At 40.1% G+C, this 17,362-nt stretch overlaps 2 protein-coding genes across 2 annotated transcripts in view; one reads left to right on the plus strand and one right to left on the minus strand.

Moving 5' to 3' along the window:
* Positions 1–6,207, plus strand: part of LOC117451091 (myosin heavy chain, fast skeletal muscle-like) — a 40,058-nt gene extending 33,851 nt beyond the window's left edge. The window contains exons 36-39 of the mRNA XM_071203970.1: positions 2,389–2,493; positions 2,581–2,676; positions 5,663–5,797; positions 6,126–6,207. Of these exons, the coding sequence (XP_071060071.1) occupies positions 2,389–2,493; positions 2,581–2,676; positions 5,663–5,797; positions 6,126–6,167 (378 nt within the window). The 3' untranslated portion in view covers positions 6,168–6,207. The remainder of the gene's footprint in view (positions 1–2,388; positions 2,494–2,580; positions 2,677–5,662; positions 5,798–6,125) is intronic.
* Positions 6,208–8,891: 2,684 nt separating this feature from the next.
* On the minus strand, positions 8,892–14,153 carry LOC117451117 (myosin heavy chain, skeletal muscle-like). The gene is given in 12 exon segments (XM_071203880.1): positions 8,892–8,927; positions 9,090–9,194; positions 10,053–10,135; positions 10,138–10,213; positions 10,276–10,401; positions 11,175–11,316; positions 11,318–11,370; positions 11,968–12,276; positions 12,851–12,975; positions 13,057–13,192; positions 13,823–14,025; positions 14,108–14,153. Coding segments are annotated over 12 exon segments (1,440 nt in total).
* Between the last annotated feature and the right edge of the window lie 3,209 nt (positions 14,154–17,362).

Below are 17,362 nucleotides of genomic sequence, written 5' to 3' on the forward strand. Positions count from 1 at the left end.
CCATCAAGAATACTGTATGTTTCTGTGTAAGGCAAGGCAAGTTTATTTATATAGCACCTTTCAGCACCAGGCAATTCAAGGTGCTTTACAAAAATGAAAGACATTCAGACAAAGGCATTTAAAACAGTAAAAGATAATAAACGAAACATTAAAAGAAAAACAAAAAATGAAAGACATTAAGAAAATGGCATTTAAAATCAGTCATTAAAAAGAAAAGCTAATAAAATAAACATTAAAAGATAAAAGTTACAGTGCAGTCTAAGATATGAATAGTTCAATTATTTCGGTTCTTGCTTTTTAATTTATTCACAGAACCTCCCTTTGGAAATCCGAACATTTCCATCCCGATTGTTAATTTAGACTGAATGTTTTACCTGAACACCCCGTGTTACCAAAACACTATTTTTCACCCGTCGGTCCTGTGATACTTGTTCCTCAGTACAACTCACCTAAAAACTGATCGTAAACCCTGGCTACGATGGATATCCCAACTATCCTACTTTCGAGCAGTCCCTCTCATAAATGTCATGGAGAAATTAATTACGTTTAAATTTAAAACATTAAAAGAAAAAATACATGGATAAAAGTTACAGTGCAGTCTAAGATATGAATAGTTCAATTAAAAGCAGCGACAAAAAGAAAAGTCTTTAGCCTGGATTTAAAAGTAGTCAGAGTTGCAGCGGACCTGCAGGTTTCTGGGAGTTTGTTCCAGATATTTGGAGCATAATAACTGAACAATGCTTTACCATGTTTAGTTCTGACTCTGGGGACAGAAAGCTGACCAGTCCCTGAAGACCTGAGAGATCTGGATGGTTCATAATTTAGCAGGAGGTCAGAAATGTATTTTGGGCCTAAACCATTATAAACCAGCAGCAGTCTTTTGAAATCTATTCTTTGACACACAGGAAGCCAGTGTAAAGACTTCAGAACAGGAGTGATGTGATCCACTTTCTTAGTGTTAGTGAGGACTCGAGCAGCGGCGTTCTGAATCAGCTGCAGCTTCCTAATAGATTTTTAGTGAGACCTGTGAAGACACCATTGCAGTAGTCAAGTCTACTGAAGATAAAAGCATGGACAAGTTTTTCCAAATCCTGCTGTGACATTAGTCTTTTAATCCTAGATATATTGTTCAGGTGATAGTAGGCTGATTAGTAACTGTTTTAATGTGACTGTTGAAACTCAGGTCAGAGTCCACGACTACACCTAGATTTCTGGCTTTATCTGTTGTTTTGAACATTGCAGACTGAACCTCAGCGCTCACTTTTATACGTTCTGACTTTGCTCCAAAAACCATTACCTCAGTTTTATCTTTGTTTAATTGGAGAAAGTTCTGACACATCCAGTCATTGATTTGTTCAATGCACTTACTCAGTGTTTGAATTGGAGCATAGTCTCCTGGTGAAATTGTTACGTAGATTTGTGTGTCATCTGCATTGCTATGGTAACTTATTTTGTTGTTTTTCATTATCTGAGCCAGCATGTAGATGTTAAAGAGAAGAGGCCCCAAGATGGAGCCTTGAGGAACCCCACATGTCATATTCAAAAGAATCAAAGTTTCCATACGATGTCTTCTTGCATTGAAGGGAATCATTGAACAGAATAGCCACTCTACCCCCTTTCTTATGCATTCTTTCCTGACTCATAAAACTAAAGTTGGGAGGGGTTTATTCGATAAGAACAGCTGCACTGTTATTTTGTTCAATCCAAGTTTCTGTTAAAAACATAAAATCGAGATTGTGCTCCGTGATAAAATCATTGATTACAAATGTTTTTCCTGCCAAATACCTGACATTTAATAAAGCTAGTTTAAGTTTGTTAAACACACTATCAGTCATGTTTTTTGTAACAAGCTGTGGCTGAAATGGAATCAATGCTAAATTAGATAAACTCACACAAACGTTTGAGCGCTTCCTGTTTCTAAAATGATTCACCACTCTTAATCTATTACCTATCAACACAGATATCGGCAAAGCTATAGGCAGGCAGGGCCCCGGCATATCCTGGAAAGAGTTGAGAGTGCCATACGCCCTTGAGCCTGGACCCATCACATATCAGTAAGAGTTTGTTGCGTTTTGTACACACACATCCTTATCAGGAGACGGGGGAGATGGTGCGGTGGTAAAGGACATGCTGCCAGGGGGGGAGGTGGTTGACGTAGGCGCGGTGATGAAGACGGGGGAGATGGTGCGCGTCTCTGCAGTGATTTTGGTGGGCGTCGTTGAGGAGCGGGGGTAAAGGACATGCTGCCAGCCCTGCGTATCGCCTTCTTTTTCATTTGAATGCCTACGTCCTCAAAGGCGTGTAGTTGTCCATAAAGGTATCAACTAAAGTACCTTGACAGAAGTCTAAATAAAACCCTGGAAAATCATTGAATCTCTTGCTGTCCAGGTCCGTGAGCTGGAGAGCGAGCTGGAAGCTGAGCAGAAACGTTTGACGGAGGCCGTGCAGGGATTCCGTAAATACGAGAGGAAAGTCAAAGAGATGAGCTATCAGGTACAGAAACTCTGTTTCTCCTTATCTTTTATTGAAGCATTTCACCTCCATATTAATGTTGTACAAATATACCTGTACTTGTTTCAGTGTGAGGAAGACAAGAAAAACAACACTCGACTGCAGGACTTGGTAGACACGTTGCAGAACAAGATGAAGGCCTACAAACAGAACGCAGAAGAAGCTGTGAGTGAATCAAGATTTGCAGAAACATTTACAGTAATTGCCTCACCACTGGAGATGTTGTTATTAACGTTTAAAGATTATATAAAATATTAATCCTCCTGTAGATAGACTTTTCTAATGTTATTTCTACAAATTCTAAAGACACATCTGTTTTCTCTGAGAAGTAGTCATTTTTTAGGATTAAGTCATCATTTTATAAATAAAGTCTTGATTCAACAAGAATTGACTTAAGTCTTAGTTCCTTAATATTTAAAAAAAAAAAGGGAATAAGGTTTTGAACTAGAGAATGCAATTCCTGAAGAAATTGCTAGTGGGAATGCTTTATGCTGAAAAGCTGACGCTGAATTGCTATGCTGAAATGTAATGTGTAAGAATAAAGTGAAGAATTTAGATTGAAATGATACATGAACACTGGGGGCTTGAATGTGTGATAAGAGAAGAAAAGAAAGCAAAAACGCTTCGAAAAGCAGCAGAATATTTGAAGTGCAAACTTTTGAACTAACTTGATGGCGAATGATCTGTCACCATGGCAACGGCATTTGATAACACCCCATAATATGCTTAGATGCGTTGATGGCTGCATCGTTACCAAACCTGCGAAGTTTTGGGCCATTTGAGCATTTTCACTGAAGTTGTGAGAAAACCGTGTTTCATAGTGAGAATTGTGTTGCCAAGGCAACGGCATTTGAAGAAATCTTAAAGGTCCTATGTCATGGCCATTTATACTGATCATAATTCCATTGTTGAGGTATACTAAAATAGATTTATACTGTGCAATTTTCCAAACTCACATTGATTTCTCATACAGCATCTCTGTATAATATGTGTATTCACTCTCTGTCCTAAACGGCTTGTTGGAGCTTGTTGGAGCTCGTCTCGCCCCCCTCCCTGTGAGCCCAGTGTGCTATGATTGGTCGGGACCTTGAGAGGCTCATTGCTGCGATCTGCTGCGAGGAGCGGAAGCCTGTCCACTCCTCGCAGCAGATCGCAGCAACGAGCCTCTCGGCGATACAGCGAGAACAAGCTAAATTCATCCTGAGCACACACAAACACTCACAGCCGAAGTAAAAACAATAAGTGTGGCTTGATATTGAGTATGAAAAAGGTTTATAACGCTGTGAGAATGGGTCTGTGGAGAGCATTTCTCCGCGATCCCAACTTAGTAGCCCGAAAAATGTTTACCCATTTAAACAGTCGTGGTAGATACCTTGTTTGTTTTAAACATCATAAATACACAAACAACAATGAATACTTACAGGTTGTATACACAAATCTCCCGCTGGTCCAAACAAAGTATAGGAACAGCATCGTTCTTCAGTGTCCTATGCTGTGCATATCCGGCATGAATCGCTGAAAGGTTTGGGAAGCTTTGTTTCATGAAAGGCTGGCAGAGGGTGTGGCCTCTGGGTATCCCTACGTCAGAGTACCCAGGAAGAAAATGAGAAATCTCCAACGAGGCGTTTTGGGGCAGCAGAGACAGGTCTTTTCTGTGTTAGAGTTGTACTCGCTACAGGGTGTACTATGAGGGTTTTTGACTCTGCAGACCGTTTACATGCAGAAAAACGTTCATAACACACAAGGGGACGGGTAATAACCGGAAAAGCATGACATGGGACATTTTAAAACTGTCAAATAGATGTCTTCACGGCTTGACTGTTAGCACACATGTGAAGTTTGAGCACTTTTTGACCTTTTTCATAAGAGTTATAGCAATATCGTGTTTTAAAGCGAGGGATGTGTTGCCATGGCAACAGCTTTTGAGGAAAACTCACTAATGGCACATAGACATGTTGAAGGCTGGACCATTAACCATTATCTGAAGTCTGCTGCTCTGAGCATGTCAGTTGGAGTGATGACATCATCGTGTTCCATGACACAGGTGTTTATATTTGAGCTAACGACGTGTCCAGAGATCAAAGGTTACCATGGTAATGTGCAGTAATCAGTGAGAGGAGAACATTTTCATTGTTCTGAATGAGAGATAAACCTCTTACATGTGAACATTTTGTTGAAGAACCGTAACAGATATCGGTGAAATTTCAAAGCGTGAAGCATGTCAAGGTACTTGAGCATCTGAAGTGTACTTTTTGTGTACTTTCGGGTTAATAATGTGGCATTTTTGGCAGATTAACTAAAGGTGTGTGGCTGCTGTGGTGGGGAAAGATGAGGCTGAACTTACAATGGAGTTTAATGGAGACATGTTGAAAGTTTTTGTCACTTCATGCCCTCAAGAGGCATTTTGTTTAATTATTTTTGCTTAATTGTTTTTTATCTTTCAAGCTACAAGATGTTTTCCTACCTTTCTCATGAAAAATTATGTCTCAGGAATGTAGGGTTTGGGAATTATTAAATCTGTCCTCCACTCTAGCTGTGACATCACGCACTCTAAAATCTGAAGGCCTCTTTACCAAGGTCTGAACAATGTTTAATATCTGTAAAAGTAAGAATCAGATTTAAAAGTGGTGTTACACGAATAATGTCAGAAAGATGTGTAACATTTTAAAGTTAGAATGAGGTTTCTGAGTGAAAGTATGAAGGAGCAGTTAGCAGTTGAAGTTGCATGAAGATTGTTGAAGTCTGAAGAGTTCTCCATTGACTTCCATGTTAAAAATGGGATGTATTATGGGATGTATCTCTGGAATTATGAAAGTTATGAATGCTAAAAGTAATAGCTATCGATTCCCGACCGAGCTGAACGTTTTGATGTCTGAACGGAGTTTCTGCGATGTTCAATGTGGGAGAAGCAGCGCAAAATAACCCTGCGGAATAATAAAGAATTGTGTGCGTAGCATAACAGATAGTGGGAATGCTGTGTCAGCATTCCCACTAAATAACAGATAGTTGGAATGCTGTGTCAGCATTCCCACTAAATGAAGGCCTGTTACTCTTTCCAAAGAAGTTCCACAGTGCAGTACTAGTACTTTTACATCAGTAAATGATGAGAATACTTCTTCCACCACTTATCAATACTCTTCATATATTCCAGGAGGAGCAGAGTAACAATCACCTGGCCAGATACAGGAAGGTTCAGCATGACCTGGAGGCGGCCGAAGAGAGAGCGGATGTGGCCGAGTCTCTGTCCAATAAGATGCGAGCAAAGAGCCGGGAGATCGGGAACAAGGTACTGAGGGAAGAAGAGAAGGAGGACAAATGAGAATTTTTATATTTTTAAAAGTATGTGTCTCTTACATACAGCACAAAGTCAGAGTTGTAATTCACATATTTATTCTGCATCACAACCTTGGACCAAGATCACCATGTAAAGTCAGATTTAAGACCATGGTAAACAATTGAGTTATCAAGAAAAAATACATCATCATAAATCAATTGTGGTCCCCAAATATGCAAAATGAGAAGTACTCTAGAGTCAAAGAATAGAAATTCCATCTTTTTATAAATTACTTAATAAAACGTCATTTTAATAGACACTGTTTTTGCATCATTTGCAGGCACAAGAAGGACAGGGCGAGAAGCTGAATGTTGGACTTTAACTCTCCAGCAGATAACTAATGTGCATGACAGAAATAAATGAGATATAATAAAATGAATTTGTAAACTTTAATACCATAATATGTCAACTCTTAACTAAATCACTAAATATTGCTAAAATAAATTAACAATCACCTGCCAATTGAGTAAAAACTGTCATTAATATTAAATGACCTCCTCAACATCAAATCCAGTATTGATATACTGTAGAGTACACATGAACTGTTGCTACAATGTGTCTTAAAACATTTCATAAAATTACAATATATCTCCTGTGTTGAAAAATCAACATTTATTGTTGATTTGAGAATAAATAAAAGAAAGACAACTAATATGACTAATTTATTAATGATATATTATAATTTAGCTCGAGGCTCACTCCATCACAGTTTGCAATAACCTGATTATTTTGGAAAACTAAATATTAAATCACCATACATATAAAACTGACAACATAGGGTGAGTTTTAAAACTTTACCTCATTCTTAAGTTACTGTGCATATATGTTGAATACTCCTAAATTAGTGTTTAAAGTGTTTAATGGAGGTACTAACAATACCTTACCTTATTAATCCATGCATTCATCCAATATATTTATATATATAACCACATAAGATTTATTTCCAGTTAAATCCATCATCATTTAGTCATTTCCTCTCATCTCAATTGAAATGTTTTCCATTTCCTTCATAGATCAGTTTCCTTCTGTATTCTTAGCATTGCTGTCGTTTTTAGTTTTAGAACAATAATACATGTTTGAAAAATGCAAGTCAATGTGTTCTGTGTTACTTGACAGGTAAATATATGTCCCTCACGTTGACCAATGAAAACAAAAAAGATAATAATAATACAAATAACGGTGATATGCCTCTCAAGATGAAAACAATAAATCAAAGCGTGGGATATTGTCTTTATTACTATTTTATTGAAATGAAGGCAATATACATCAACTACCACAATGCAAACTACATTTAGCATTTAAAGCCACTATGTGTGGATTTGAAACATTTCCCGCGTTGCCGCCCTCCAGTGGTGGTAGGAGAAAAGACACTTGTTTTTCATCCACAATGCTTCATCCCAATGGACACATTCAAAAAGAGAGTGCTAATGAGTAAAACAAGATATTGCAAACACGTTTTAAGCACTGCTGTGCTGGGAGGGTTGCTGTATTGATAACAACAAAATACAATTGAGACGTCCTGAATTAACAAATGATTAAAAAAATATATATCAAAGGTGGAAGAAGTACACATTTTACCTCAATTAAAAAGATATACAAAAATACTCTTTAATATAATATTTCACCCATTCATTCAGAATCCTGCTAAATTATAAAAGAAGAATACGGCAATATGTTGGTACTGAGACCAATTTTCTGTGGGATAATTGTCATTTTCTACAGACAATAAACATCAAAAATAATTAGAAAGAGATCTTAAATCTCAATGGAACAAACTTGGTTGTATAAGAAATAAAATAAAACATCTCATCCAATCAGATGCAGAAGAAGTAATCTGATCCTTAACCTAATTAAGGTATTAATTCCACAGTATAAAATACTTTAAAACAATCAAATGTCCTTTCTTAAAAGTGTTACTTCGGTTCAAGTACTAAAATCTAAATGTGCCTCAAGTAACAAAAGTATACTCAATATGCAGAATAATATTTTTTATATCATTGTATTTTAATTATTGATGCATTGTCTCGCAGCTGGTAAAGACGGAGATATTTTGTATCCCTATGTATTACGTGGTTTAGTTGAATACTGGATTATAATTGGTCAATTTGGATTTCAGGTGTCTGTTAATTCTCGCTAACAGACCACTGCCAAGGAGAACCGACCCTTGTTAAGGACGATCAAGTATGCGCAATCATATGAATCTGTAAAAAGAACGGAGTCCGGTCGATTTTACTTCAGGTGTGGACGAAAAACATTAGTTTTCTCCATCAGAAAACAACGTGGAATACCTTTTTGAATATTCCCTTTTATATTTGATGGCTAAACTGTCCCCAGTAAATAAATGGAAAAGACGGCAAGAGAAGGCAAGAGGTTCCATTATAGAGGCTGGACGTCAGAGAAATCAACAGAAGTAGAGACAGACAGGAAGTAAACACTAAAGGGATCACGGTATGGGCTGTGGCAGTGTTTAAAAGTTTGTTAATTAGAAAGATATTGTGACTAGATATGGACTGTTACAGAAAACCTTGATCAGAGCTGCCGTCATTTTAAGTTACGATGCTATTGCTGCACGAACAGCCAATGTTAAGCAGTGGAACAAACCCATTTTTCTTAGCAGGAGCAATGCGATAATTAAAAAAGAAAATATTTTGTGAATTCCACAATGGTAACTTCAAAATTGTATTAAAGGTGGGGTAGGTAAGTTTGAGAAACCGGCTCGAGATACACTTTTTGTTATATTCCATGGAATGCTCTTAACGTCCCGATAGCAATGACTATCTTAAGTGCTTTGACAAAAAATCCATAAAGAAATGTCATCTGTGAAAGCCGTAAAAAGCACGACCAATCATCTGAGCCGGCCCGGCTAAAGTAACTGGATGGCCTACCTGCCTGTCAGCCTTCCATCTGTGCACAAACTTATCTCGTGCCCTCATTGGTCATGTGCGCGGTCGTGTGTGTTGGAGGAGGGGCTCTGGAAGGAAGTGGCAGATTTTTTCCGGCTGTGTATTTTCAAATTCTAGCGCACTCGAGCTGATTTCTCAGCTTTTCACGGCCCGGAGGCCGGAGGTTCCCCACCCCTGGTCTAGGGAAAAGGCGGATGTCAAATAGAAAATGAAGGTCAAGACTTTTAGTAAAGTAAGAATTCAGGACATTACCTTGTTATGGAGTATTGTTACAGGGTGATACTAGAACTTGGATGTGAATATTTCCTCCCCCACTATAGGAACAAGGTATGAGAGTTTACCTGATAGGTGAGCTCTTTAATCTTGCGCTCATATTTGCGGACTCCTTTCACAGCGTCCGAGCCGTGTCTTTGTTCTGCTTCAAGCTCGGTCTCCAGCTCTGTAACCTGCAAACGAGCAGTTACAATATCTTTAAACGATTCAATTGTAATGGGTCTCTTTACCAAAAGGGATCATGGACTTACAGTCAGTTTCACCTGGTTAAGATTCCTTCATTACTACTCATTCAGGAGGTTTTTACCAGAAGTGGAATTATCCTCAGAGGTCTCTTTCACTCAAAAAACAAACAGACCTGCTGAATAAAACGGGTAAAAACACTAAATAAAGCAGTTTTATGTAAAGAAATGTGTTTCCTTAGTGGTGAGCGGCTCTAAGCTAACCGCTAATGAAAGCTAACCGCTAATGAAAGCTAACCGCTAATGTTTGCTCAGCTTCTTTCTCTGATAACTTGAGGTCCAGACGTCCCATGAGAAAATTCCTTCATCTAATACAAATAAAAGTTAAAATCCCCTTATATTTAAAAAGTGTATGGTACAAATATTTTTTAAAGTGAATAAAGGCTACATTTATATCAGCTTTTGACAGACAATTACAACGCTTAGTCATGGTCAAAGTGATAGCTACAATGCTAATACAGGAGACGACTTAGAATTCACCGTTACCTTCATTAAAATAGAGAAGTCAACCAAATATATAACATAGATCTAGTCGTTTTGGGGCATGTTGATTCAGATATGTTTCAATATTATGTCTGTAAACAGAGCTTACAGCAGAACAAGCTTTGGTCATCGTCACCTACAAGATCATCAAGCATACATCAATAGTTTCATGATAAGACGTTTTCATGAACGTTTCTTCCTAAAATAAATTGTTGAATAAAGAAGCAGGTTTTAAAGAGCCACAAGGGTTTGAACATATTCATTACTCTTGCAGAATGTATAGGTGATTAAAGTTGACTACATTACCCTAGCTTCCAGTTTTTGGAGTTGTTTCTTCCCGCCCTTCATGGCCAGGTTCTCCGCCTCGCCCAGACGCTGCTGCAGATCACCTCTAGGTTCTTCTTCATCCTCTCCAGGTGAGCGCTGGTGTCCTGCTCCTTCTTCAGCTCCTCCGCCATCATTGCAGCCTGGAAAATGTAAATCAAGAAGCAATTGGATTGTAGCTCTGCAGAAGAATCAAGACTCTAACATCAGTGATGGCCTTCTTGGCTTTCTCCTCAGCGTTCCTGGACACTTGAACACTGTTGTCCACCTCTCCCTGAACGTGAGAGAGATCTGCCTCCAACTTCTTCCGACTGTTGAGCAGGCTGGTGTTCTGTAACACATTTTATTATAGGACAACAAAATGTTCATAAAAAGTATGCCAAAATGCCAATGACAAATAGATCCTCTCAGCTTTTACATTAGTAATGTTGTACTAAGGTACATTTGCATCATAATATACGTGACATTTGTGTGTTTTTTCTACGGCGTAAAAAAGCATGGCATTGCAAGATACAAAGCCAATAGGAGTTGACCTTTGCATTATGCCTGCTTTTGTTTAGGCTATATTTAGGAGACATTATTGACCCTCGTGCATGATTATTTGCTTTATCACAGGGTACTGCTTGACACAGATTTCAGAGGACACTGTTCAGTAGTGCCTTTTTGCTGACTGCTACTTGAATTAAATAGTTGTCCTCTAACATGTTCTGGTACAGTTAGTTTTCATACCTGATGCTTACCATCCTCAAGTACGCATGGGCTGTGCTCAAGACCACCATTTCAATCGGAACCAGGCATGGATTGAAAAACCATGTCTAAGTACAAAATAAGACCAACTAGACTGGAGTTTGTGGTCAAGTGTACTTGTATCTGCCCTGATGTGAAAGCCTCATTTAAAAAATTGCGTTCAGTGGTCTGTAGAGTTTGTATCCACATGTTAGTTTTGTCTCACCTCGCTTGACTTCAGCCAAGGGGGTACCAAAAGATTGACAACCTTTTCTAATGGAAAACTGAAAAAGCATGGCTCCGTTTAATATTTTACCATGGAATAGACATGTTGTATATGTGGCTGAAATTGCAGATGAAATCCAGGTAGTTTTGCACCTGTGAGTGGAGCAGCTGCACCCTCTCGCTGGCGTCCAGCAGCTCCTGCTCCACCAGCTTGCGGCTCCGCTCCGGCTGCTCCAGAGCCGCTCTGATCTCCTCCATCTCAGCCTGCAGAAGGTTACTCCTGCGCTCAGACATGCTCCTTCATGTCGTCGTTGACTCTCAGAACATCATCGAGGTGAATTTGACCTTCCTGTCAAAGGAAAGAAAACACCGTCTTTCTATACATCTTTATAGAAGCAAACACTGCTCTCTCTAGGAGTCATTACTTAATTTCAAAAACGTATTTTTATCAATTGAGTTATCTTTTTAATGACATACTGTTTCACGTGCACTTTCAGCTGCATATTATTATTGTATTATTGTTATTCTGTTATTATTCTAATGCCACGCCCAGGGACTACGGGTGGAAAATAACAATTTCTCTCTTCGTTTCATTTAAGATAATTTTTCTTTATGTATTCCCTCTGTTCAAAAAAAGAAACATAACATTACCAAGTGACGTTTTAAATCATAACACAGAAATAAGTACAGCTTTAATAAAAATCTGAATTGACCGAAAACGAATACCATATGTGTTTGTCATTTTTATTGCAAAATATTTGATCGTACCATCTTTTCAAATGTGCTGGTTTTGCAAATATTAATGTACATTTATTTCTAATAATGTTAAAATGTGGACTGTTGAAGACAAACTATGAAGCTGTCACTCTTTTGGTTAATGCTGATGCATTCTCTCAATGGTGCACATTGTCTGGTGTTGTTTTGTTTTAACTCTATGTTTTCATACCTTGAGTTGCCCCCGGATGTTCCTCAGCTGTTTCTGTGACTCGGCAGCCTGCCTGTTAGAATGACTCAGCTGGATCTCCATCTCGTTCAGGTCCCCCTCCATCTTCTTCTTCACCCTCAGCGCGTCGTTCCTGCTCCGCACCTCGGCGTCCAGATTACTCTGCATGGTATCCATCACTCGTTGGCTGTTTCTCTTCAGCTGCTCGATCTCTTCGTTCTTCTCCGATATCTTCTTGTCCACCTCACCCTTCACCTGGTTCAGCTCCAGCTGCACGCGCAGGATCTGAGACTCGTTGTGCTCCAGAGAGGCCTGAGTGCAGAAGTAACACGCAGTCAAGAGGTGGTGGAGTTAGTTTAATATACATAACTGTGCTAAAGTTTAGAATCAGCTTTTATTGAAGTGTATCTTCGTTCCTTCTATCATTATTGAACCACAACGGTGCAACGTGGAACTAAATATGTGGTTTGTGTGTTTTTCATTAGGTCCTCTTCAGTCTGCTTTGTGTTAGATTAAAGAGTTTTAAATTGAATTGTCTGAAATGAGAGCCCAGTTTGCTCTGATTGGATAGCTGACCAGCTCTGTTGTGATTGGTCAACCGCTTAAACCCCCTTAGCCCCTTATCAAATCACGACCAATGTGTGAGCGCTAACCAATCAAAGTGCAAGTGTTAAAGAGAGAAACTCCCTCCAGAGGTCACTTTGGGAGTTTAGCTTTTGCAGACCATTAACATGCACATAACCTATACTATGTTACACTAAAGGAAAAGGTAACACATCAAAAAGCATAATAGGGCCTCTTTATAGCATGAAAGACCATTCAAAGACTAGTAGTTCTCTCAGATCCTATATTTTTCAGCAGTGCTGTACATAATTAATAAACTCACCTCTGCCTCCTCCAGAACCGTCTGGGCCTCCAGCTTCTCCTGCTCGGCCTGTTTCTTTGATTTCTCCAGCTCATGGATGGCCTTGCCCGTCTCCCCCAGCTGCTCAGTCAGATCCATTATCTCATCTGGAGAAAAAGACAATGTTTCTTATGTATCTGCATTGCAAACATTGGTGATGTCACGGCGTTAGGAGGGGGCTGACATACGTTGTAGGTTTTTGTTTTCCCGTTTGAGGGTCTCCAGTTGTTCCAGGCATTCTTCGAAGGCGTTCTTTATCTTGAAGTTCTCGGTGCCCAGACCTGTCTGACCCTCCTCATGTTTCTGCTTCCACTCAGGAAATACCTGCATGAAGACATTAGTGTTAACTAGAATTTAAAACAATCTACTGTTACTAGTTAAATAGTTTGGCAGCTGGAAGCAGACTATCAGTGTGATTCATCAAAACTAATAACTGAATATTATCATAAAAATGTATTTTCGTGTCAAGGTTATCCTTAGGTTTTGTTTATTGATATTATTTTATTCATTTATTGTATTGTATAAGTTGGGGAATACATTTATATTTTATTGTAATTTTAAAATAACATTAAATTCATTTTTATATTTTTCCTAATTTCATATTGTCTCATTTGGATTGGTCCTAATTTGGCCTCTTTTCTGTCGACACTTGTTTAGTCTTATTTCACCCACTACGCTTGAGAAAGTTAATAAAACCCAGATACCGGTGTTATATCGTAGGTGGAGCATCCAGTCGCAAAAAATACTTACGATACCAAGTAATAATACAATATTTAATGTCATTTTATTTTGTAAAAAAAAATCGTTTGCTTCATGAAGCCACCAGTAATTACACTTTACGAGGAATTAAGTACATTCCAGTTACTTACTTGACATAATGAAACCTATGTACTTATACTTAACTATATTCTATCGACTAAACATCTCATATATCCGTCACATCAAGATCACAACCTTGTCAAAGTTCCTCTGCTTCTTGTCCAGGATGGCAGCAGCAGCATTGGAGCGCTCCACATCCAGCATCAGGTCCTCCATCTCCCCCTGCAGCCGCTGCTTGGTCTTCTCCAGAGACGAGCACTTGGAGTTGACGGCCTCCTCAGCATCCTGCAGGCGCAGAGCCAGCTTCTTCCTGCACGAGAAAAAACATTTAGTAAGAACTCACAAGAATATATGTTAGTTTGTGTTCATCAAGTATTGCCTTATCAAAAACTCTCCTGTCATTTCAGATCCTGCCTTCACGGCCCTTGTAATCAATCTTTTCTCCCTCTCCTGACCTGCGGCTCATTCTTTTTTTTTTTTTCAAGATTCAAGGCTTTTATCGTCATGTGTGCATAGCTACTGTGTTGTTATGACAATTACAATCTTAGGTCACAGGCTCGTCCAATAGTGCAACACAATAAAACAGATACAAAAGTGCAAGTAAATAAAATAACATAGAATATAATAGTTGCAGAATAGTGTATATACAAGTAATTGGAATATTGATATTGCAAACAGATGAATGTTATGGATGTTCTTTCAAAAGTGCCGGTATTTAACAGTCTTATGGCCTGAACTGTCCCATATTCACTTGATCGCTACCAGATTGGTCTTTTGAACTGCTCTGCCCTTTTTTGGACCAGCCCCCCAGCTAGCAGGGAACGTTCTCACAACATTGGCTAACGTTACCTACAGGTTCTAATAATGTTTTAAAGAAACGTTTTAATCTAATGTTCAAAGAACCTTTTGAGGATGTTTATTATTTCAAATCAACACGTTCTCACTCCCAACCCGTCACATGTTGACGGACGGTCAGGGCCCCTCCCCATCACTCTATTACGGACAGGGTACCCCTTGAGAGTCAGTTTTCAACGGGCAGGGAGCTCCCTGAACGTTAGTAATAGACGAGTTGGGATCTCGGCGAAATGCTCTCCGCAGATCCATTCTCACAGCGTTTATCAACCTTTTTCTTACTCACTTATTGTTTTTACTTCTTTATTTTAATTGAATAATGTAGGACTTTTGTTGCCGTCAGTTATGGGGAGAGTAGGGGCTCAGAATACTGAAATCTCTATTGTTTAATCGTTTTTTACTTCTAATTTTGTATTTTCTAAACCACACACTGTTATTTACTCAACAATAACACATCATTATCCTTGTGTTTATTTATTTGTTTGATTAATAAACACAAGTTGGAGTCCGTCAGGACCGAGGGTCGGAGCAGCTCATAGTAGTTGCTTTAGAGAATTTTACACCCGGAAGTAAGTATTCTCTCCGCTTCGCTTGACAAACCCTGTGATAGTCCTCAAGCTCTGTGATTGGATGTTTGAGTGTGCGCCGAGGGTTACGCCGAGCGTCGAACAACACTTTGAAATGGGATGGAACCACGGCAGACTGTCCAAAACTGGATTTGAACGGGTCCACCCCGTCCCCCCCTCCCCCACCCCAGAACTACACATGCTGGCTATTGTGTGTTTTGCAACATGTTCTCTATGGCACGTCTCTACTGGGAATTGTAGTTTTAAAAGACGTTTTCGTATTTCCCATAATAAGAAGTTGCCAGTATTAAACTGTGTACATCCCTGGAGGTTTAGGGGATAGGAAACACTCACATTTAAAACATATAATTAATAAATGGGTGAAAATTGCTTGTGCCAAATATGGCAGTAGCCATCGATCATCTTAAGATAAGATATACTTTATTGATCCTAAGTTGGAAACATTTGCGTTACATCAGCATGTGTACCAGTTGTACATATGCAATGGTGTTTATTTGTAAATCATTTAGTATAATCACACAAATTCTGTGTTTTATATTTAATAATTCTGTGTTCTTTATTTATTGAATATTCAATACCTGACAAGGTCGGAGATGAAAACCTTGGGTCGCAGGTTCCTCAACAGTGCATTACAAGACATCTATCAATATGTGTGTACCTCCACCTTTAAACTGTATTCCGCATATTTCTTATACTATCTACATACATCTTTATAAGAGTATAATACGTATAATATCAGTTAAAATAAGTGCTTAAACATACAGTAGTTAACATTGCAGGAAAGCAATATATTAGTACTTTGTCAGGCTTAATATTTATACCCCCAAAGCTTTTTTCTTATTCAAAATAAGACCTTAATTAACCTAAAGCAGGGGTGGGGAACCTCCGGCCAATTTGGTACGGCCCTCGAGGTAATTTATAAACACAAGCAAAAAAGAAAAAAATTAGAGAAATCTAGACCGCAAAAAAATTAAACAAGCGAGTACCTGTTTTTCCTAGCCAAGGACCCTGGTCCTTGAACACAACACGAGCCTAATGTGTCATCACGTGGTATATGTCACGTCTGACAGGGGTACCGTTCTACCGACGGTAGTACTAACGCTGTTAGTATTTAAAATCGACCTCGCCCTTCTCTTACCCGAGAAAGTAAGGTAGGTCCGATTTTTTCAAGCTAAAAGCACACCTGTTGCTAGCTCGCTCCCCCTCTACCGACACTACGGTAGCGAGGAAGTTTTCTCTTTTCTCTTCTCCACGGAGGAAGAAAGGATTTAAGGAGCATACTGCCACACCAGTCAGTATTCTCCGGGAATAAAAGACCCACACTGTCCTTTTCTCCGGATTAAGGACAAGGTGGTTTTATCCACGCCACGAGGCGGCCAAGATGGACGCCCCTCTCCCTCACACCAGAGGAGTCAGGGACTCGGTGGCTCGACTCTGCGGCTGCGAGTTGAAGATATCGGGCACAGACACACACCAGGTCTGTTCGTCCTGCCTCGGGCTGGAACACGCCCGAGGTGCTATCGACAACCCCGGCTCATGCGGACATTGCGTCCGCTTCACCGTTAAGAGCCTCCGCCGACGGTTAGCTCGACAAGCTAGCCTGTCGGAACAGGACCCCCCCCATGTCCACGGACCCGCCGACCGGCAGTCAGGACACGGGGGCGTCCGCCACAGAGAGTGAGCCCCTCTCCGTGTCGGTCTGGGGCTCACTATCTGCTATGGCTATAGAACCGGAATCCCGCGCCCTGGCAGGCCGGGACTCGGTGACGGCAAGACACGCGGGAACGGTTTCCCGCGCTCCACCAAGCTGGGGCTCCCAGTTAGACCTCACCATGGTCTCACCCGCGGAGGATGTCCTCGGGCCTGACTACGAGGAGGACGAAGAGGAGGACGCCCTGGCGTTCCTCCTGTCCGAATCGGATGAACAGCACCTTCATGTCACTGGCTCAGGCTGCAAAGCCCGGGCGATAGCACACCAGCTTCGCCCGGTCTGAGCATGGACCTGCAGGCCGTGTGTAAACGCGCTGCGGCCAGACTTAACGTCCTGTGGCCCGAAATGGCCAAGGAGACCTCCAGGTCCCGCTACGAGGGAAAACATCTTCCCCAAGCAGCGGGGAAAAAGAGACAACTCCTTCCAGTCTTCCCGGAGATGTTGGATGAGGTGTCGGTCTCGTGGAGAGACCGGCCCTTCAGCAACAAGGTCCCAATCCAGGGTGCCTCCTCCCTAGACTGTGAC

Source organism: Pseudochaenichthys georgianus, chromosome 8, assembly GCF_902827115.2.
Source record: "Pseudochaenichthys georgianus chromosome 8, fPseGeo1.2, whole genome shotgun sequence".
NCBI classification, from domain to species: Eukaryota; Metazoa; Chordata; class Actinopteri; order Perciformes; family Channichthyidae; genus Pseudochaenichthys; species Pseudochaenichthys georgianus.